Source organism: Engystomops pustulosus, chromosome 1 (genome assembly GCF_040894005.1).
Source record: "Engystomops pustulosus chromosome 1, aEngPut4.maternal, whole genome shotgun sequence".
In the NCBI taxonomy this organism is placed as follows: Eukaryota; Metazoa; Chordata; class Amphibia; order Anura; family Leptodactylidae; genus Engystomops; species Engystomops pustulosus.
In genome coordinates this window covers 975028-998429 of record NC_092411.1, presented here as the reverse complement: position 1 = coordinate 998429, position 23402 = coordinate 975028, and the positions used below count along the sequence as shown (strand labels likewise).

Below are 23402 nucleotides of genomic sequence, written 5' to 3'. Positions count from 1 at the left end.
GATGTGCCCTGCAGTCCTATGTAACAGCACAGATAACACAGTGATATCTCTGAGTACAGATCATGTAGTAGTGTCCTGCAGTCCTATGTAACACCACAGATAACACAGTGATATCTCTGAGTACAGATCATGTAGTAGATGTGTCCTGCAGTCCTATGTAACAGCACAGATAACACAGTGATATCTCTGAGTACAGATCATGTAGTAGATGTGCCCTGCAGTCCTATGTAACACCACAGATAACACAGTGATATCTCTGAGTACAGATCATGTAGTAGTGTCCTGCAGTCCTATGTAACACCACAGATAACACAGTGATATCTCTGAGTACAGATCATGTAGTAGATGTGTCCTGCAGTCCTATGTAACACCACAGATAACACAGTGATATCTCTGAGTACAGATCATGTAGTAGATGTGTCCTGCAGTCCTATGTAACACTACAGATAACACAGTGATATCTCTCTGAGTACAGATCATGTAGTAGATGTGTCCTGCAGTCCTATGTAACACCACAGATAACACAGTGATATCTCTGAGTACAGATCATGTAGTAGATGTGCCCTGCAGTCCTATGTAACACCACAGATAACACAGTGATATCTCTGAGTACAGATCATGTAGTAGATGTGTCCTGCAGTCCTATGTAACAGCACAGATAACACAGTGATATCTCTGAGTACAGATCATGTAGTAGATGTGTCCTGCAGTCCCATGTAAGAGCACAGATAACACAGTGATATCTCTGAGTACAGATCATGTAGTAGATGTGTCCTGCAGTCCTATGTAACACCACAGATAACACAGTGATATCTCTGAGTACAGATCATGTAGCAGATGTGTCCTGCAGTCCTATGTAACAGCACAGATAACACAGTGATATCTCTGAGTACAGATCATGTAGTAGATGTGTCCTGCAGTCCTATGTAACACCACAGATAACACAGTGATATCTCTGAGTACAGATCATGTAGTAGATGTGTCCTGCAGTCCTATGTAACAGCACAGATAACACAGTGATATCTCTGAGTACAGATCATGTAGTAGATGTGTCCTGCAGTCCTATGTAACACCACAGATAACACAGTGATATCTCTGAGTACAGATCATGTAGTAGATGTGTCCTGCAGTCCTATGTAACACCACAGATAACACAGTGATATCTCTGAGTACAGATCATGTAGTAGTGTCCTGCAGTCCTATGTAACACCACAGATAACACAGTGATATCTCTGAGTACAGATCATGTAGTAGATGTGTCCTGCAGTCCTATGTAACACCACAGATAACACAGTGATATCTCTGAGTACAGATCATGTAGTAGATGTGTCCTGCAGTCCCATGTAACACCACAGATAACACAGTGATATCTCTCTGAGTACAGATCATGTAGTAGATGTGTCCTGCAGTCCTATGTAACACCACAGATAACACAGTGATATCTCTGAGTACAGATCATGTAGTAGATGTGTCCTGCAGTCCTATGTAACAGCACAGATAACACAGTGATATCTCTGAGCACAGATCATGTAGTAGATGTGTCCTGCAGTCCTATGTAACACCACAGATAACACAGTGATATCTCTGAGTACAGATCATGTAGTAGATGTGTCCTGCAGTCCTATGTAACACCACAGATAACACAGTGATATCTCTGAGTACAGATCATGTAGTAGTGTCCTGCAGTCCTATGTAACACCACAGATAACACAGTGATATCTCTGAGTACAGATCATGTAGTAGATGTGTCCTGCAGTCCTATGTAACACCACAGATAACACAGTGATATCTCTGAGTACAGATCATGTAGTAGATGTGTCCTGCAGTCCTATGTAACACCACAGATAACACAGTGATATCTCTGAGTACAGATCATGTAGTAGTGTCCTGCAGTCCTATGTAACAGTACAGATAACACAGTGATATCTCTGAGTACAGATCATGTAGTAGATGTGTCCTGCAGTCCTATGTAACAGCACAGATAACACAGTGATATCTCTGAGTACAGATCATGTAGTAGATGTGACCTGCAGTCCCATGTAACACCACAGATAACACAGTGATATCTCTGAGTACAGATCATGTAGTAGATGTGTCCTGCAGTCCTATGTAACACCACAGATAACACAGTGATATCTCTGAGTACAGATCATGTAGTAGATGTGTCCTGCAGTCCTATGTAACACCACAGATAACACAGTGATATCTCTGAGTACAGATCATGTAGTAGATGTGACCTGCAGTCCCATGTAACACCACAGATAACACAGTGATATCTGAGTACAGATCATGTAGTAGATGTGCCCTGCAGTCCTATGTAACACCACAGATAACACAGTGATATCTCTGAGTACAGATCATGTAGTAGATGTGTCCTGCAGTCCTATGTAACACCACAGATAACACAGTGATATCTCTGAGTACAGATCATGTAGTAGATGTGTCCTGCAGTCCCATGTAACACCACAGATAACACAGTGATATCTCTGAGTACAGATCATGTAGTAGATGTGACCTGCAGTCCTATGTAACAGCACAGATAACACAGTGATATCTCTGAGTACAGATCATGTAGTAGATGTGTCCTGCAGTCCTATGTAACACCACAGATAACACAGTGATATCTCTGAGTACAGATCATGTAGTAGATGTGTCCTGCAGTCCTATGTAACACCACAGATAACACAGTGATATCTCTGAGTACAGATCATGTAGTAGATGTGTCCTGCAGTCCTATGTAACACCACAGATAACACAGTGATATCTGAGTACAGATCATGTAGTAGATGTGTCCTGCAGTCCTATGTAACACCACAGATAACACAGTGATATCTCTGAGTACAGATCATGTAGTAGATGTGTCCTGCAGTCCTATGTAACAGCACAGATAACACAGTGATATCTCTGAGTACATATCATGTAGTAGATGTGTCCTGCAGTCCTATGTAACACCACAGATAACACAGTGATATCTCTGAGTACAGATCATGTAGTAGATGTGCCCTGCAGTCCTATGTAACACCACAGATAACACAGTGATATCTCTGAGTACAGATCATGTAGTAGATGTGTCCGGCAGTCCTATGTAACACCACAGATAACACAGTGATATCTCTGAGTACAGATCATGTAGTAGATGTGTCCTGCAGTCCTATGTAACAGCACAGATAACACAGTGATATCTCTGAGTACAGATCATGTAGTAGATGTGTCCTGCAGTCCCATGTAACACCACAGATAACACAGTGATATCTCTGAGTACAGATCATGTAGTAGATGTGTCCTGCAGTCCTATGTAACACCACAGATAACACAGTGATATCTCTGAGTACAGATCATGTAGTAGATGTGACCTGCAGTCCTATGTAACACCACAGATAACACAGTGATATCTCTGAGTACAGATCATGTAGTAGATGTGACCTGCAGTCCTATGTAACACCACAGATAACACAGTGATATCTCTGAGTACAGATCATGTAGTAGATGTGTCCTGCAGTCCTATGTAACACCACAGATAACACAGTGATATCTCTGAGTACAGATCATGTAGTAGATGTGTCCTGCAGTCCCATGTAACACCACAGATAACACAGTGATATCTATGAGTACAGATCATGTAGTAGATGTGTCCTGCAGTCCTATGTAACACCACAGATAACACAGCGATATCTCTGAGTACAGATCATGTAGTAGATGTGTCCTGCAGTCCTATGTAACACCACAGATAACACAGTGATATCTCTGAGTACAGATCATGTAGTAGATGTGACCTGCAGTCCCATGTAACACCACAGATAACACAGTGATATCTCTGAGTACAGACCATGTAGTAGATGTGTCCTGCAGTCCTATGTAACACCACAGATAACACAGTGATATCTCTGAGTACAGATCATGTAGTAGATGTGTCCTGCAGTCCTATGTAACACCACAGATAACACAGTGATATCTCTGAGTACAGATCATGTAGTAGATGTGTCCTGCAGTCCCATGTAACACCACAGATAACACAGTGATATCTCTGAGTACAGATCATGTAGTAGATGTGTCCTGCAGTCCCATGTAACACCACAGATAACACAGTGATATCTCTGAGTACAGATCATGTAGTATATGTGTCCTGCAGTCCCATGTAACACCACAGATAACACAGTGATATCTCTGAGTACAGATCATGTAGTAGATGTGTCCTGCAGTCCTATGTAACACCACAGATAACACAGCGATATCTCTGAGTACAGATCATGTAGTAGATGTGTCCTGCAGTCCTATGTAACACCACAGATAACACAGTGATATCTCTGAGTACAGATCATGTAGTAGATGTGACCTGCAGTCCCATGTAACACCACAGATAACACAGTGATATCTCTGAGTACAGACCATGTAGTAGATGTGTCCTGCAGTCCTATGTAACACCACAGATAACACAGTGATATCTCTGAGTACAGATCATGTAGTAGATGTGACCTGCAGTCCCATGTAACACCACAGATAACACAGTGATATCTCTGAGTACAGATCATGTAGTAGATGTGTCCTGCAGTCCTATGTAACACCACAGATAACACAGTGATATCTCTGAGTACAGATCATGTAGTAGATGTGTCCTGCAGTCCCATGTAACACCACAGATAACACAGTGATATCTCTGAGTACAGATCATGTAGTAGATGTGTCCTGCAGTCCCATGTAACACCACAGATAACACAGTGATATCTCTGAGTACAGATCATGTAGTATATGTGTCCTGCAGTCCCATGTAACACCACAGATAACACAATGATATCTCTGAGTACAGATCATGTAGTAGATGTCTCCTGCAGTCCTATGTAACAGCACAGATAACACAGTGATATCTCTGAGTACAGATCATGTAGTAGATGTGTCCTGCAGTCCTATGTAACACCACAGATAACACAGTGATATCTCTGAGTACAGATCATGTAGTAGATGTGTCCTGCAGTCCTATGTAACACCACAGATAACACAGTGATATCTCTGAGTACAGATCATGTAGTAGATGTGTCCTGCAGTCCTATGTAACACCACAGATAACACAGTGATATCTCTGAGTACAGATCATGTAGTAGATGTGTCCTGCAGTCCTATGTAACACCACAGATAACACAGTGATATCTCTGAGTACAGATCATGTAGTAGATGTGTCCTGCAGTCCTATGTAACACCACAGATAACACAGTGATATCTCTGAGTACAGATCATGTAGTAGATGTGTCCTGCAGTCCTATGTAACAGCACAGATAACACAGTGATATCTCTGAGTACAGATCATGTAGTAGATGTGACCTGCAGTCCTATGTAACACCACAGATAACACAGTGACATCTCTGAGTACAGATCATGTAGTAGATGTGACCTGCAGTCCTATGTAACACCACAGATAACACAGTGATATCTCTGAGTACAGATCATGTAGTAGATGTGTCCTGCAGTCCTATGTAACACCACAGATAACACAGTGATATCTGAGTACAGATCATGTAGTAGTAGTGTCCTGCAGTCCTATGTAACAGCACAGATAACACAGTGATATCTCTGAGTACAGATCATGTAGTAGATGTATCCTGCAGTCCTATGTAACACCACAGATAACACAGTGATATCTCTGAGTACAGATCATGTAGTAGATGTGTCCTGCAGTCCCATGTAACAGCACAGATAACACAGTGATATCTCTGAGTACAGATCATGTAGTAGATGTGTCCTGCAGTCCCATGTAACACCACAGATAACACAGTGATATCTCTGAGTACAGATCATGTAGTAGGTGTGTCCTGCAGTCCCATGTAACACCACAGATAACACAGTGATATCTCTCTGAGTACAGATCATGTAGTAGATGTGTCCTGCAGTCCCATGTAACACCACAGATAACACAGTGATATCTCTGAGTACAGATCATGTAGTAGATGTGTCCTGCAGTCCCATGTAACACCACAGATAACACAGTGATATCTCTGAGTACAGATCATGTAGTAGATGTGACCTGCAGTCCCATGTAACACCACAGATAACACAGTGATATCTCTGAGTACAGATCATGTAGTAGATGTGTCCTGCAGTCCTATGTAACACCACAGATAACACAGTGATATCTCTGAGTACAGATCATGTAGTAGATGTGACCTGCAGTCCTATGTAACACCACAGATAACACAGTGATATCTCTGAGTACAGATCATGTAGTAGATGTGTCCTGCAGTCCTATGTAACATCACAGATAACACAGTGATATCTCTGAGTACAGATCATGTAGTAGATGTGACCTGCAGTCCTATGTAACACCACAGATAACACAGTGATATCTCTGAGTACAGATCATGTAGTAGATGTGACCTGCAGTCCCATGTAACACCACAGATAACACAGTGATATCTCTCTGAGTACAGATCATGTAGTAGATGTGTCCTGCAGTCCTATGTAACACCACAGATAACACAGTGATATCTCTGAGTACAGATCATGTAGTAGATGTGTCCTGCAGTCCTATGTAACACCACAGATAACACAGTGATATCTCTGAGTACAGATCATGTAGTAGATGTGACCTGCAGTCCCATGTAACACCACAGATAACACAGTGATATCTCTGAGTACAGATCATGTAGTAGATGTGTCCTGCAGTCCTATGTAACACCACAGATAACACAGTGATATCTCTGAGTACAGATCATGTAGTAGATGTGTCCTGCAGTCCCATGTAACACCACAGATAACACAGTGATATCTCTGAGTACAGATCATGTAGTAGATGTGTCCTGCAGTCCCATGTAACACCACAGATAACACAGTGATATCTCTGAGTACAGATCATGTAGTATATGTGTCCTGCAGTCCCATGTAACACCACAGATAACACAGTGATATCTCTGAGTACAGATCATGTAGTAGATGTCTCCTGCAGTCCTATGTAACAGCACAGATAACACAGTGATATCTCTGAGTACAGATCATGTAGTAGATGTGTCCTGCAGTCCTATGTAACACCACAGATAACACAGTGATATCTCTGAGTACAGATCATGTAGTAGATGTGTCCTGCAGTCCTAAGTAACACCACAGATAACACAGTGATATCTCTGAGTACAGATCATGTAGTAGATGTGTCCTGCAGTCCTATGTAACACCACAGATAACACAGTGATATCTCTGAGTACAGATCATGTAGTAGATGTGTCCTGCAGTCCTATGTAACACCACAGATAACACAGTGATATCTCTGAGTACAGATCATGTAGTAGATGTGTCCTGCAGTCCTATGTAACACCACAGATAACACAGTGATATCTCTGAGTACAGATCATGTAGTAGATGTGTCCTGCAGTCCTATGTAACACCACAGATAACACAGTGATATCTCTGAGTACAGATCATGTAGTAGATGTGTCCTGCAGTCCTATGTAACACCACAGATAACACAGTGATATCTCTGAGTACAGATCATGTAGTGGATGTGTCCTGCAGTCCTATGTAACACCACAGATAACACAGTGATATCTCTGAGTACAGATCATGTAGTAGATGTGTCCTGCAGTCCCATGTAACACCACAGATAACACAGTGATATCTCTGAGTACAGATCATGTAGTAGATGTGTCCTGCAGTCCTATGTAACACCACAGATAACACAGTGATATCTCTGAGTACAGATCATGTAGTAGATGTGACCTGCAGTCCTATGTAACACCACAGATAACACAGTGACATCTCTGAGTACAGATCATGTAGTAGATGTGACCTGCAGTCCTATGTAACACCACAGATAACACAGTGATATCTCTGAGTACAGATCATGTAGTAGATGTGTCCTGCAGTCCTATGTAACACCACAGATAACACAGTGATATCTGAGTACAGATCATGTAGTAGTAGTGTCCTGCAGTCCTATGTAACAGCACAGATAACACAGTGATATCTCTGAGTACAGATCATGTAGTAGATGTATCCTGCAGTCCTATGTAACACCACAGATAACACAGTGATATCTCTGAGTACAGATCATGTAGTAGATGTGTCCTGCAGTCCCATGTAACAGCACAGATAACACAGTGATATCTCTGAGTACAGATCATGTAGTAGATGTGTCCTGCAGTCCCATGTAACACCACAGATAACACAGTGATATCTCTGAGTACAGATCATGTAGTAGGTGTGTCCTGCAGTCCCATGTAACACCACAGATAACACAGTGATATCTCTCTGAGTACAGATCATGTAGTAGATGTGTCCTGCAGTCCCATGTAACACCACAGATAACACAGTGATATCTCTGAGTACAGATCATGTAGTAGATGTGTCCTGCAGTCCCATGTAACACCACAGATAACACAGTGATATCTCTGAGTACAGATCATGTAGTAGATGTGACCTGCAGTCCTATGTAACAGCACAGATAACACAGTGATATCTCTGAGTACAGACCATGTAGTAGATGTGTCCTGCAGTCCTATGTAACACCACAGATAACACAGTGATATCTCTGAGTACAGATCATGTAGTAGATGTGTCCTGCAGTCCTATGTAACACCACAGATAACACAGTGATATCTCTGAGTACAGATCATGTAGTAGATGTGTCCTGCAGTCCCATGTAACAGCACAGATAACACAGTGATATCTCTGAGTACAGATCATGTAGTAGATGTGTCCTGCAGTCCTATGTAACACCACAGATAACACAGTGATATCTCTGAGTACAGATCATGTAGTAGATGTGTCCTGCAGTCCTATGTAACACCACAGATAACACAGTGATATCTCTGAGTACAGATCATGTAGTAGATGTGTCCTGCAGTCCTATGTAACAGCACAGATAACACAGTGATATCTCTGAGTACAGATCATGTAGTAGATGTGTCCTGCAGTCCTATGTAACACCACAGATAACACAGTGATATCTCTGAGTACAGATCATGTAGTAGATGTGTCCTGCAGTCCTATGTAACACCACAGATAACACAGTGATATCTCTGAGTACAGATCATGTAGTAGATGTGTCCTGCAGTCCTATGTAACAGCACAGATAACACAGTGATATATCTGAGTACAGATCATGTAGTAGATGTGTCCTGCAGTCCTATGTAACACCACAGATAACACAGTGATATCTCTGAGTACAGATCATGTAGTAGATGTGTCCTGCAGTCCTATGTAACACCACAGATAACACAGTGATATCTCTGAGTACAGATCATGTAGTAGATGTGTCCTGCAGTCCTATGTAACACCACAGATAGCACAGTGATATCTCTGAGTACAGATCATGTAGTAGATGTGTCCTGCAGTCCTATGTAACACCGCAGATAACACAGTGATATCTCTGAGTACAGATCATGTAGTAGATGTGTCCTGCAGTCCTATGTAACAGCACAGATAACACAGTGATATCTCTGAGTACAGATCATGTAGTAGATGTGTCCTGCAGTCCTATGTAACACCACAGATAACACAGTGATATCTCTGAGTACAGATCATGTAGTAGATGTGTCCTGCAGTCCTATGTAACACCACACATAACACAGTGATATCTCTGAGTACAGATCATGTAGTAGATGTGTCCTGCAGTCCTATGTAACACTACAGATAACACAGTGATATCTCTGAGTACAGATCATGTAGTAGATGTGTCCTGCAGTCCTATGTAACAGCACAGATAACACAGTGATATCTCTGAGTACAGATCATGTAGTAGATGTGTCCTGCAGTCCTATGTAACAGCACAGATAACACAGTGATATCTCTGAGTACAGATCATGTAGTAGATGTGTCCTGCAGTCCTATGTAACAGCACAGATAACACAGTGATAGCTCTGAGTACAGATCATGTAGTAGATGTGTCCTGCAGTCCTATGTAACAGCACAGATAACACAGTGATAGCTCTGAGTACAGATCATGTAGTAGATGTGTCCTGCAGTCCTATGTAACACTACAGATAACACAGTGATATCTCTGAGTACAGATCATGTAGTAGATGTGTCCTGCAGTCCCATGTAACACCACAGATAACACAGTGATATCTCTCTGAGTACAGATCATGTAGTAGATGTGTCCTGCAGTCCTATGTAACACCACAGATAACACAGTGATATCTCTGAGTACAGATCATGTAGTAGATGTGTCCTGCAGTCCTATGTAACAGCACAGATAACACAGTGATATCTCTGAGTACAGATCATGTAGTAGATGTGTCCTGCAGTCCTATGTAACACCACAGATAACACAGTGATATCTCTGAGTACAGATCATGTAGTAGATGTGACCTGCAGTCCTATGTAACACCACAGATAACACAGTGATATCTCTGAGTACAGATCATGTAGTAGATGTGACCTGCAGTCCTATGTAACACCACAGATAACACAGTGATATCTCTGAGTACAGATCATGTAGTAGTGTCCTGCAGTCCTATGTAACACCACAGATAACACAGTGATATCTCTGAGTACAGATCATGTAGTAGATGTGTCCTGCAGTCCTATGTAACACCACAGATAACACAGTGATATCTCTGAGTACAGATCATGTAGTAGATGTGTCCTGCAGTCCCATGTAACACCACAGATAACACAGTGATATCTCTGAGTACAGATCATGTAGTAGATGTGTCCTGCAGTCCTATGTAACACCACAGATAACACAGTGATATCTCTGAGTACAGATCATGTAGTAGATGTGTCCTGCAGTCCCATGTAACAGCACAGATAACACAGTGATATCTCTGAGTACAGATCATGTAGTAGATGTGTCCTGCAGTCCCATGTAACACCACAGATAACACAGTGATATCTCTGAGTACAGATCATGTAGTAGATGTGTCCTGCAGTCCTATGTAACAGCACAGATAACACAGTGATATCTCTGAGTACAGATCATGTAGTAGATGTGTCCTGCAGTCCTATGTAACACCAGAGATAACACAGTGATATCTCTGAGTACAGATCATGTAGTAGATGTGACCTGCAGTCCCATGTAACACCACAGATAACACAGTGATATCTCTGAGTACAGATCATGTAGTAGATGTGTCCTGCAGTCCTATGTAACACCACAGATAACACAGTGATATCTCTGAGTACAGATCATGTAGTAGATGTGTCCTGCAGTCCCATGTAACAGTACAGATAACACAGTGATATCTCTGAGTACAGATCATGTAGTAGATGTGTCCTGCAGTCCTATGTAACACCACAGATAGCACAGTGATATCTCTGAGTACAGATCATGTAGTAGATGTGTCCTGCAGTCCTATGTAACACCACAGATAACACAGTGATATCTCTGAGTACAGATCATGTAGTAGATGTGTCCTGCAGTCCTATGTAACAGCACAGATAACACAGTGATATCTCTGAGTACAGATCATGTAGTAGATGTGACCTGCAGTCCTATGTAACACCACAGATAACACAGTGATATCTGAGTACAGATCATGTAGTAGATGTGTCCTGCAGTCCTATGTAACAGCACAGATAACACAGTGATACCTCTGAGTACAGATCATGTAGTAGATGTGTCCTGCAGTCCCATGTAACACCACAGATAACACAGTGATATCTCTGAGTACAGATCATGTAGTAGATGTGCCCTGCAGTCCTATGTAACACCACAGATAACACAGTGATATCTCTGAGTACAGATCATGTAGTAGATGTCTCCTGCAGTCCTATGTAACACCACAGATAACACAGTGATATCTCTGAGTACAGATCATGTAGTAGATGTGTCCTGCAGTCCTATGTAACAGCACAGATAACACAGTGATACCTCTGAGTACAGATCATGTAGTAGATGTGCCCTGCAGTCCTATGTAACACCACAGATAACACAGTGATATCTCTGAGTACAGATCATGTAGTAGATGTGTCCTGCAGTCCTATGTAACACCACAGATAACACAGTGATATCTCTGAGTACAGATCATGTAGTAGATGTGACCTGCAGTCCTATGTAACACCACAGATAACACAGTGATATCTCTGAGTACAGATCATGTAGTAGATGTGTCCTGCAGTCCTATGTAACACCACAGATAACACAGTGATATCTCTGAGTACAGATCATGTAGTAGATGTGCCCTGCAGTCCTATGTAACACCACAGATAACACAGTGATATCTCTGAGTACAGATCATGTAGTAGATGTGTCCTGCAGTCCTATGTAACACCACAGATAACACAGTGATATCTCTGAGTACAGATCATGTAGTAGATGTGACCTGCAGTCCTATGTAACACCACAGATAACACAGTGATATCTCTGAGTACAGGTCATGTAGTAGATGTGTCCTGCAGTCCTATGTAACACCACAGATAACACAGTGATATCTCTGAGTACAGGTCATGTAGTAGATGTGTCCTGCAGTCCTATGTAACACCACAGATAACACAGTGATATCTCTGAGTACAGATCATGTAGTAGATGTGCCCTGCAGTCCTATGTAACACCACAGATAACACAGTGATATCTCTGAGTACAGATCATGTAGTAGATGTGTCCTGCAGTCCTATGTAACACCACAGATAACACAGTGATATCTCTGAGTACAGATCATGTAGTAGATGTGACCTGCAGTCCTATGTAACACCACAGATAACACAGTGATATCTCTGAGTACAGGTCATGTAGTAGATGTGTCCTGCAGTCCTATGTAACACCACAGATAACACAGTGATATCTCTGAGTACAGATCATGTAGTAGATGTGTCCTGCAGTCCTATGTAACACCACAGATAACACAGTGATATCTCTGAGTACAGATCATGTAGTAGATGTGTCCTGCAGTCCTATGTAACACCACAGATAACACAGTGATATCTCTGAGTACAGATCATGTAGTAGATGTGTCCTGCAGTCCTATGTAACACCACAGATAACACAGTGATATATCTGAGTACAGATCATGTAGTAGATGTGACCTGCAGTCCTATGTAACACCACAGATAACACAGTGATATCTCTGAGTACAGATCATGTAGTCGATGTGTCCTGCAGTCCTATGTAACACCACAGATAACACAGTGATATCTCTGAGTACAGATCATGTAGTAGATGTGACCTGCAGTCCTATGTAACACCACAGATAACACAGTGATATCTCTGAGTACAGATCATGTAGTAGATGTGTCCTGCAGTCCCATGTAACACCACAGATAACACAGTGATATCTCTGAGTACAGATCATGTAGTCGATGTGTCCTGCAGTCCTATGTAACACCACAGATAACACAGTGATATCTCTGAGTACAGATCATGTAGTAGATGTGTCCTGCAGTCCTATGTAACACCACAGATAACACAGTGATATCTCTGAGTACAGATCATGTAGTAGATGTGTCCTGCAGTCCCATGTAACAGTACAGATAACACAGTGATATCTCTGAGTACAGATCATGTAGTAGATGTGTCCTGCAGTCCTATGTAACACCACAGATAGCACAGTGATATCTCTGAGTACAGATCATGTAGTAGATGTGTCCTGCAGTCCTATGTAACAGCACAGATAACACAGTGATATCTCTGAGTACAGATCATGTAGTAGATGTGTCCTGCAGTCCTATGTAACACCACAGATAACACAGTGATATCTCTGAGTACAGATCATGTAGTAGATGTGTCCTGCAGTCCTATGTAACACCACAGATAACACAGTGATATCTCTGAGTACAGATCATGTAGTAGATGTGTCCTGCAGTCCTATGTAACACCACAGATAACACAGTGATATCTCTGAGTACAGATCATGTAGTAGATGTGACCTGCAGTCCTATGTAACACCACAGATAACACAGTGATATCTGAGTACAGATCATGTAGTAGATGTGTCCTGCAGTCCTATGTAACACCACAGATAACACAGTGATACCTCTGAGTACAGATCATGTAGTAGATGTGACCTGCAGTCCTATGTAACACCACAGATAACACAGTGATATCTGAGTACAGATCATGTAGTAGATGTGTCCTGCAGTCCTATGTAACAGCACAGATAACACAGTGATACCTCTGAGTACAGATCATGTAGTAGATGTGTCCTGCAGTCCCATGTAACACCACAGATAACACAGTGATATCTCTGAGTACAGATCATGTAGTAGATGTGCCCTGCAGTCCTATGTAACAGCACAGATAACACAGTGATATCTCTGAGTACAGATCATGTAGTAGATGTGTCCTGCAGTCCTATGTAACACCACAGATAACACAGTGATATCTCTGAGTACAGATCATGTAGTAGATGTGTCCTGCAGTCCTATGTAACAGCACAGATAACACAGTGATACCTCTGAGTACAGATCATGTAGTAGATGTGCCCTGCAGTCCTATGTAACACCACAGATAACACAGTGATATCTCTGAGTACAGATCATGTAGTAGATGTGTCCTGCAGTCCTATGTAACACCACAGATAACACAGTGATATCTCTGAGTACAGATCATGTAGTAGATGTGTCCTGCAGTCCTATGTAACACCACAGATAACACAGTGATATCTCTGAGTACAGATCATGTAGTAGATGTGTCCTGCAGTCCCATGTAACACCACAGATAACACAGTGATATCTCTGAGTACAGATCATGTAGTAGATGTGTCCTGCAGTCCTATGTAACACCACAGATAACACAGTGATATCTCTGAGTACAGATCATGTAGTAGATGTGTCCTGCAGTCCTATGTAACAGCACAGATAACACAGTGATATCTCTGAGTACAGATCATGTAGTAGATGTGACCTGCAGTCCTATGTAACACCACAGATAACACAGTGATATCTCTGAGTACAGATCATGTAGTAGATGTGTCCTGCAGTCCTATGTAACACCACAGATAACACAGTGATATCTCTGAGCACAGATCATGTAGTAGATGTGTCCTGCAGTCCTATGTAACACCACAGATAACACAGTGATATCTCTGAGTACAGATCATGTAGTAGATGTATCCTGCAGTCCTATGTAACACCACAGATAACACAGTGATATCTCTGAGTACAGATCATGTAGTAGATGTGTCCTGCAGTCCTATGTAACACCACAGATAACACAGTGATATCTCTGAGTACAGATCATGTAGTAGATGTGTCCTGCAGTCCTATGTAACACCACAGATAACACAGTGATATCTCTGAGTACAGATCATGTAGTAGATGTATCCTGCAGTCCTATGTAACACCACAGATAACACAGTGATATCTCTGAGTACAGATCATGTAGTAGATGTGACCTGCAGTCCTATGTAACACCACAGATAACACAGTGATATCTCTGAGTACAGATCATGTAGTAGATGTGTCCTGCAGTCCTATGTAACAGCACAGATAACACAGTGATATCTCTGAGTACAGATCATGTAGTAGATGTGTCCTGCAGTCCTATGTAACACCACAGATAACACAGTGCTATCTCTGAGTACAGATCATGTAGTAGATGTGTCCTGCAGTCCTATGTAACAGCACAGATAACACAGTGATATCTCTGAGTACAGATCATGTAGTAGATGTGTCCTGCAGTCCTATGTAACACCACAGATAACACAGTGATATCTCTGAGTACAGATCATGTAGTAGTGTCCTGCAGTCCTATGTAACACCACAGATAACACAGTGATATCTCTGAGTACAGATCATGTAGTAGATGTGACCTGCAGTCCTATGTAACACCTCACGTGTTTGCCGTCTTAACCCTTTGTGTCAGACCCTCCTTCTGTCTAAGCAGTTTGTGATGTGGGACGAGGTTCTCTCTCGGCTGGAGGCCGCTGTACAGGTGAAGCTGCGCTCGGAGTGACCCCGCTGACCCTTGTATGGAGCTGATTTCCTGTTACTTGTCATTATTCTGCTCCACCATTGGGGGGCGCCGCTTGCCTCCCCTAGGACTCTGGATTACAGCCGCCATGTCACCTGCAGGGCCGGGCATGTAGTGTTATACGCTCCTGTCTATTCTACTGTTATGTTATTTGCCCTTCCGCTGCTCCGGAGCTGAGGTGTCGTGACTATAGCAGAGCCCTCGGTAAATCCTCAGTTTTACTTCATCTAGACTGATCCTGAGTGATGTGTAATTCTCCAGTCACATCCAGAGCTGCACTCGTCGGCTGCCAGCAGATGGAGGGGAGGTTATTATCACTACAGCAGAGGCAGAGCTGTGTCCTCAGATAACAAGCGGGAGGTCTGTGTGTGCAGCTCTGGATGTGACTGGAGTCGGGCACTTCATTTTGCTCAGGGTCAGTAAAGGGTAAGAAAAGCCGAGGGTTATGTAAGTGATTTCACAGTTTCTGCAGATAAAGTGCTAGGACCGCTCCGCTGCCTCGCTGCAGCTTTGGATGTGATTATTGCTCTGTCTTTACTAATAAAGCTTTGGAGTGATCTGCAATGTACAGTAAGTGTTACTACACCCCGACCTGTGGGAGTGCGTCTGTCTGATCCCCGCCCCCTGCTCTTCCACCACTCGTCCTGCGGTGGCGCTGTTCCCTGCACCGGAGACTCCATTCTATTATTTATCTCATTCTCACATTTCTACTGTTTACTTCAATATTCCAATAAAAAGCCTAGAACCAGAAGAGTGCAGCCTCCGGTGTGATGTCTGTAAGGAGACGAGTGCAGCCTCCGGTGTGATGTCTGTAAGGAGACGAGTGCAGCCTCCGGTGTGATGTCTGTAAGGGGACGAGTGCAGCCTCCGGTGTGATGTCTGTAAGGAGACGAGTGCAGCCTCCGGTGTGATGTCTGTAAGGAGACGAGTGCAGCCTCCGGTGTGATGTCTGTAAGGGGACGTGTGCAGCCTCCGGTGTGATGTCTGTAAGGAGACGAGTGCAGCCTCCGGTGTGATGTCTGTAAGGAGACGAGTGCAGCCTCCGGTGTGATGTCTGTAAGGAGACGAGTGCAGCCTCCGGTGTGATGTCTGTAAGGGGACGAGTGCAGCCTCCGGTGTGATGTCTGTAAGGGGACGTGTGCAGCCTCCGGTGTGATGTCTGTAAGGGGACGTGTGCAGCCTCCGGTGTGATGTCTGTAAGGGGACGTGTGCAGCCTCCGGTGTGATGTCTGTAAGGGGACGTGTGCAGCCTCCGGTGTGATGTCTGTGAGGAGACTTGTGCAGCCTCCGGTGTGATGTCTGTAAGGGGACGAGTGCAGCCTCCGGTGTGATGTCTGTGAGGAGACTTGTGCAGCCTCCGGTGTGATGTCTGTAAGGGGACGAGTGCAGCCTCCGGTGTGATGTCTGTAAGGGGACGTGTGCAGCCTCCGGTGTGATGTCTGTAAGGGGACGAGTGCAGCCTCCGGTGTGATGTCTGTAAGGGGACGTGTGCAGCCTCCGGTGTGATGTCTGTAAGGGGACGAGTGCAGCCTCCGGTGTGATGTCTGTAAGGGGACGTGTGCAGCCTCCGGTGTGATGTCTGTAAGGGGACGAGTGCAGCCTCCGGTGTGATGTCTGTAAGGAGACGAGTGCAGCCTCCGGTGTGATGTCTGTAAGGGGACGAGTGCAGCCTCCGGTGTGATGTCTGTAAGGGGACGAGACTGTCCGCTGACTGTCTGTAAGGAGACGAGACCGTCCGCCGGCTGTCTGTAAGGAGACGAGACTGTCCGCCGACTGTCTGTAAGGAGACGAGACCGTCCGCTGACTGTCTGCAAGGAGACGAGACCGTCCGCTGACTGTCTGCAAGGAGACGAGACCGTCCGCCGACTGTGTGTAATCTACAGCAGGGAAGGGGTTAATCAGAGGGCTTCCTGTTGCTCGGTAATGATTGGGTGAATATTAGGCGCCGGTCCTGGGTGTAATTCTCTTAGTGACCGGCAGATGGCGGCAGCGGCTGCTGTTATTATCCAGTGCGTGTCACGGTGGAACGCATGAGCCCGTATAACCGGCGCTACTGATGACGTCACAGTAACATGGCGGCGCAGTGAGGTGTAGGCGTGCGCACAGAGCGGAGCATCTGAGGTAAGTGAGGGGACACCGGACACCCAGGAGGAGGCGCTGTCACACCGGGGATCGGGCAGAGCGGCTCCGGGTGTCCCTGGCTGTAGTAGGGGGACATAGAGGGAGGGGCATCTCCAGGGTGACAGGGGGGGCTGAGGAGAGCGAGAGGCTGCGCCCCTGTGGGGGGCATGAGGGAGGGGGGTCCCCGGGAGAGGGAGAGGGGGTATGAGGGAGGGAGAGGGGGTATGAGGGAGGGGGGTCCCCGGGGGAGGGAGGGGGGTCCCCGGGGGAGGGGGTATGAGGGAGGGGGGTCCCCGGGGGGTGGTTTGTTTACAATCTGATGACTTGGGACACATGATACCATCGGTCAGTAAGATGTAACTTTTCTTAACATTCTATAACAGAGGGAAATCTCCTCGTCCAATGTTATAAAAGTCTCCAGATGGTTTTCCCATAACAGGAGACGCTGGAGCAGTACAGCCGGGCGTAGAGTACATTACCGGCCCCCTGTATACTGCCCGCTGTGTTATACTCTGTACAGCCGGGCGTAGAGTACATTACCGGCCCCCTGTATACTGCCCGCTGTGTTATACTCTGTACAGCCGGGCGTAGAGTACATTACCGGCCTCCTGTATACTGCCCGCTGTGTTATACTCTGTACAGCCGGGCGTAGAGTACATTACCGGCGTCCTGTGTACTGCCCGCTGTGTTATACTCTGTACAGCCGGGCGTAGAGTACATTACCGGCGTCCTGTATACTGCCCGCTGTGTTATACTCTGTACAGCCGGGCGTAGAGCACATTACTGGCGTCCTGTATACTGCCCGCTGTGTTATACTCTGTACAGCCGGGCGTAGAGTACATTACCGGCCCCCTGTATACTGCCCGCTGTGTTATACTCTGTACAGCCGGGCGTAGAGTACATTACCGGCCCCCTGTATACTGCCCGCTGTGTTATACTCTGTACAGCCGGGCGTAGAGTACATTACCGGCCTCCTGTATACTGCCCGCTGTGTTATACTGTGTACAGCCGGGCGTAGAGTACATTACCGGCCTCCTGTATACTGCCCGCTGTGTTATACTGTGTACAGCCGGGCGTAGAGTACATTACCGGCGTCCTGTATACTGCCCGCTGTGTTATACTCTGTACAGCCGGGCGTAGAGTACATTACCGGCCCCCTGTATACTGCCCGCTGTGTTATACTCTGTACAGCCGGGCGTAGAGTACATTACCGGCCCCCTGTATACTGCCCGCTGTGTTATACTCTGTACAGCCGGGCGTAGAGTACATTACTGGCCCCCTGTATACTGCCCGCTGTGTTATACTGTGTACAGCCGGGCGTAGAGTACATTACTGGCCCCCTGTATACTGCCCGCTGTGTTATACTCTGTACAGCCGGGCGTAGAGTACATTACCGGCCCCCTGTATACTGCCCGCTGTGTTATACTGTGTACAGCCGGGCGTAGAGTACATTACTGGCGTCCTGTATACTGCCCGCTATGTTATACTCTGTACAGCCGGGCGTAGAGTACATTACCGGCCCCCTGTATACTGCCCGCTGTGTTATACTCTGTACAGCCGGGCGTAGAGTACATTACCGGCGTCCTGTATACTGCCCGCTGTGTTATACTCTGTACAGCCGGGCGTAGAGTACATTACCGGCCCCCTGTATACTGCCCGCTGTGTTATACTGTGTACAGCCGGGCGTAGAGTACATTACCGGCCCCCTGTATACTGCACGCTGTGTTATACTGTGTACAGCCGGGCGTAGAGTACATTACCGGCCCCCTGTATACTGCCCGCTGTGTTATACTGTGTACAGCCGGGCGTAGAGTACATTACTGGCGTCCTGTATACTGCCCGCTATGTTATACTCTGTACAGCCGGGCGTAGAGTACATTACCGGCCCCCTGTATACTGCCCGCTGTGTTATACTCTGTACAGCCGGGCGTAGAGTACATTACCGGCGTCCTGTATACTGCCCGCTGTGTTATACTCTGTACAGCCGGGCGTAGAGTACATTACCGGCCCCCTGTATACTGCCCGCTGTGTTATACTGTGTACAGCCGGGCGTAGAGTACATTACCGGCCCCCTGTATACTGCACGCTGTGTTATACTGTGTACAGCCGGGCGTAGAGTACATTACCGGCGTCCTGTATACTGCCCGCTGTGTTATACTCTGTACAGCCGGGCGTAGAGTACATTACCGGCCCCCTGTATACTGCCCGCTGTGTTATACTCTGTACAGCCGGGCGTAGAGTACATTACCGGCCCCCTGTATACTGCCCGCTGTGTTATACTGTGTACAGCCGGGCGTAGAGTACATTACCGGCGTCCTGTATACTGCCCGCTGTGTTATACTGTGTACAGCCGGGCGTAGAGTACATTACCGGCCCCCTGTATACTGCCCGCTGTGTTATACTCTGTACAGCCGGGCGTAGAGTACATTACCGGTGTCCTGTATACTGCCCGCTGTGTTATACTCTGTACAGCCGGGCGTAGAGTACATTACCGGCGTCCTGTATACTGCCCGCTGTGTTATACTCTGTACAGCCGGGCGTAGAGTACATTACCGGCCCCCTGTATACTGCCCGCTGTGTTATACTGTGTACAGCCGGGCGTAGAGTACATTACCGGCCCCCTGTATACTGCCCGCTGTGTTATACTCTGTACAGCCGGGCGTAGAGTACATTACCGGCGTCCTGTATACTGCCCGCTGTGTTATACTCTGTACAGCCGGGCGTAGAGTACATTACCGGCCCCCTGTATACTGCCCGCTGTGTTATACTGTGTACAGCCGGGCGTAGAGTACATTACCGGCCCCCTGTATACTGCCCGCTGTGTTATACTCTGTACAGCCGGGCGTAGAGTACATTACCGGCCCCCTGTATACTGCCCGCTGTGTTATACTCTGTACAGCCGGGCGTAGAGTACATTACCGGCCCCCTGTATACTGCCCGCTGTGTTATACTCTGTACAGCCGGGCGTAGAGTACATTACCGGCCTCCTGTATACTGCCCGCTGTGTTATACTCTGTACAGCCGGGCGTAGAGTACATTACTGGCCTCCTGTATACTGCCCGCTGTGTTATACTCTGTACAGCCGGGCGTAGAGTGCATTACCGGCGTCCTGTATACTGCCCGTTGTGTTATACTGTGTACAGCCGGGCGTAGAGTACATTACCGGCCCCCTGTATACTGCCCGCTGTGTTATACTGTGTACAGCCGGGCGTAGAGTACATTACCGGCGTCCTGTATACTGCCCGCTGTGTTATACTCTGTACAGCCGGGCGTAGAGTACATTACCGGCCCCCTGTATACTGCCCGCTGTGTTATACTGTGTACAGCCGGGCGTAGAGTACATTACCGGCGTCCTGTATACTGCCCGCTGTGTTATACTCTGTACAGCCGGGCGTAGAGTACATTACCGGCCCCCTGTATACTGCCCGCTGTGTTATACTGTGTACAGCCGGGCGTAGAGTACATTACCGGCCCCCTGTATACTGCCCGCTGTGTTATACTCTGTACAGCCGGGCGTAGAGTACATTACTGGCCCCCTGTATACTGCCCGCTGTGTTATACTCTGTACAGCCGGGCGTAGAGTACATTACTGGCCCCCTGTATACTGCCCGCTGTGTTATACTGTGTACAGCCGGGCGTAGAGTACATTACCGGCCCCCTGTATACTGCCCGCTGTGTTATACTCTGTACAGCCGGGCGTAGAGTACATTACCGGCGTCCTGTATACTGCACGCTGTGTTATACTGTGTACAGCCGGGCGTAGAGTACATTACCGGCGTCCTGTATACTGCCCGCTGTGTTATACTCTGTACAGCCGGGCGTAGAGTACATTACTGGCGTCCTGTATACTGCCCGCTGTGTTATACTCTGTACAGCCGGGCGTAGAGTACATTACCGGTGTCCTGTATACTGCCCGCTGTGTTATATTCTGTACAGCCGGGCGTAGAGTACATTACCGGCCTCCTGTATACTGCCCGCTGTGTTATACTCTGTACAGCCGGGCGTAGAGTACATTACTGGCCTCCTGTATACTGCCCGCTGTGTTATACTCTGTACAGCCGGGCGTAGAGTGCATTACCGGCGTCCTGTATACTGCCCGCTGTGTTATACTGTGTACAGCCGGGCGTAGAGTACATTACCGGCCCCCTGTATACTGCCCGCTGTGTTATACTGTGTACAGCCGGGCGTAGAGCACATTACTGGCGTCCTGTATACTGCCCGCTGTGTTATACTCTGTACAGCCGGGCGTAGAGTACATTACCGGCCCCCTGTATACTGCCCGCTGTGTTATACTCTGTACAGCCGGGCGTAGAGTACATTACCGGCCCCCTGTATACTGCCCGCTGTGTTATACTGTGTACAGCCGGGCGTAGAGTACATTACCGGCCCCCTGTATACTGCCCGCTGTGTTATACTCTGTACAGCCGGGCGTAGAGTACATTACCGGCCCCCTGTATACTGCCCGCTGTGTTATACTCTGTACAGCCGGGCGTAGAGTACATTACCGGCCCCCTGTATACTGCCCGCTGTGTTATACTCTGTACAGCCGGGCGTAGAGTACATTACCGGCGTCCTGTATACTGCCCGCTGTGTTATACTCTGTACAGCCGGGCGTAGAGTACATTACCGGCGTCCTGTATACTGCCCGCTGTGTTATACTCTGTACAGCCGGGCGTAGAGTACATTACCGGCGTCCTGTATACTGCCCGCTGTGTTATACTCTGTACAGCCGGGCGTAGAGTACATTACCGGCGTCCTGTATACTGCCCGCTGTGTTATACTCTGTACAGCCGGGCGTAGAGTACATTACCGGCGTCCTGTATACTGCCCGCTGTGTTATACTCTGTACAGCCGGGCGTAGAGTACATTACCGGTGTCCTGTATACTGCCCGCTGTGTTATACTCTGTACAGCCGGGCGTAGAGTACATTACCGGCGTCCTGTATACTGCCCGCTGTGTTATACTGTGTACAGCCGGGCGTAGAGTACATTACCGGCCCCCTGTATACTGCCCGCTGTGTTATACTCTGTACAGCCGGGCGTAGAGTACATTACCGGCCCCCTGTATACTGCCCGCTGTGTTATACTCTGTACAGCCGGGCGTAGAGTACATTACCGGCGTCCTGTATACTGCCCGCTGTGTTATACTCTGTACAGCCGGGCGTAGAGTACATTACCGGTGTCCTGTATACTGCCCGCTGTGTTATACTCTGTACAGCCGGGCGTAGAGTACATTACCGGCCCCCTGTATACTGCCCGCTGTGTTATACTGTGTACAGCCGGGGGTAGAGTACATTACCGGCCTCCTGTATACTGCCCGCTGTGTTATACTCTGTACAGCCGGGCGTAGAGTACATTACCGGCCCCCTGTATACTGCCCGCTGTGTTATACTCTGTACAGCCGGGCGTAGAGTACATTACCGGCGTCCTGTATACTGCCCGCTGTGTTATACTCT

The 23402-nt window shown here is 46.3% G+C and overlaps 2 protein-coding genes across 2 annotated transcripts in view; both read left to right on the top strand.

Annotated features, from left to right (window-relative positions):
• DCTN3 (dynactin subunit 3) overlaps window positions 1-16117 on the top strand; it is a 31778-nt gene extending 15661 nt beyond the window's left edge. Inside the window, exon 7 of the mRNA XM_072155104.1 lies at window positions 15719-16117. Within this exon, the coding sequence (XP_072011205.1) occupies window positions 15719-15808 (90 nt within the window). The 3' untranslated portion in view covers window positions 15809-16117. The remainder of the gene's footprint in view (window positions 1-15718) is intronic.
• A 1700-nt stretch (window positions 16118-17817) lies between these two features.
• Window positions 17818-23402, top strand: part of RPP25L (ribonuclease P/MRP subunit p25 like) — a 49921-nt gene continuing 44336 nt past the window's right edge. Inside the window, exon 1 of the mRNA XM_072154991.1 lies at window positions 17818-17947. The gene's annotated coding sequence lies outside the window, so the exon portion shown is untranslated. The remainder of the gene's footprint in view (window positions 17948-23402) is intronic.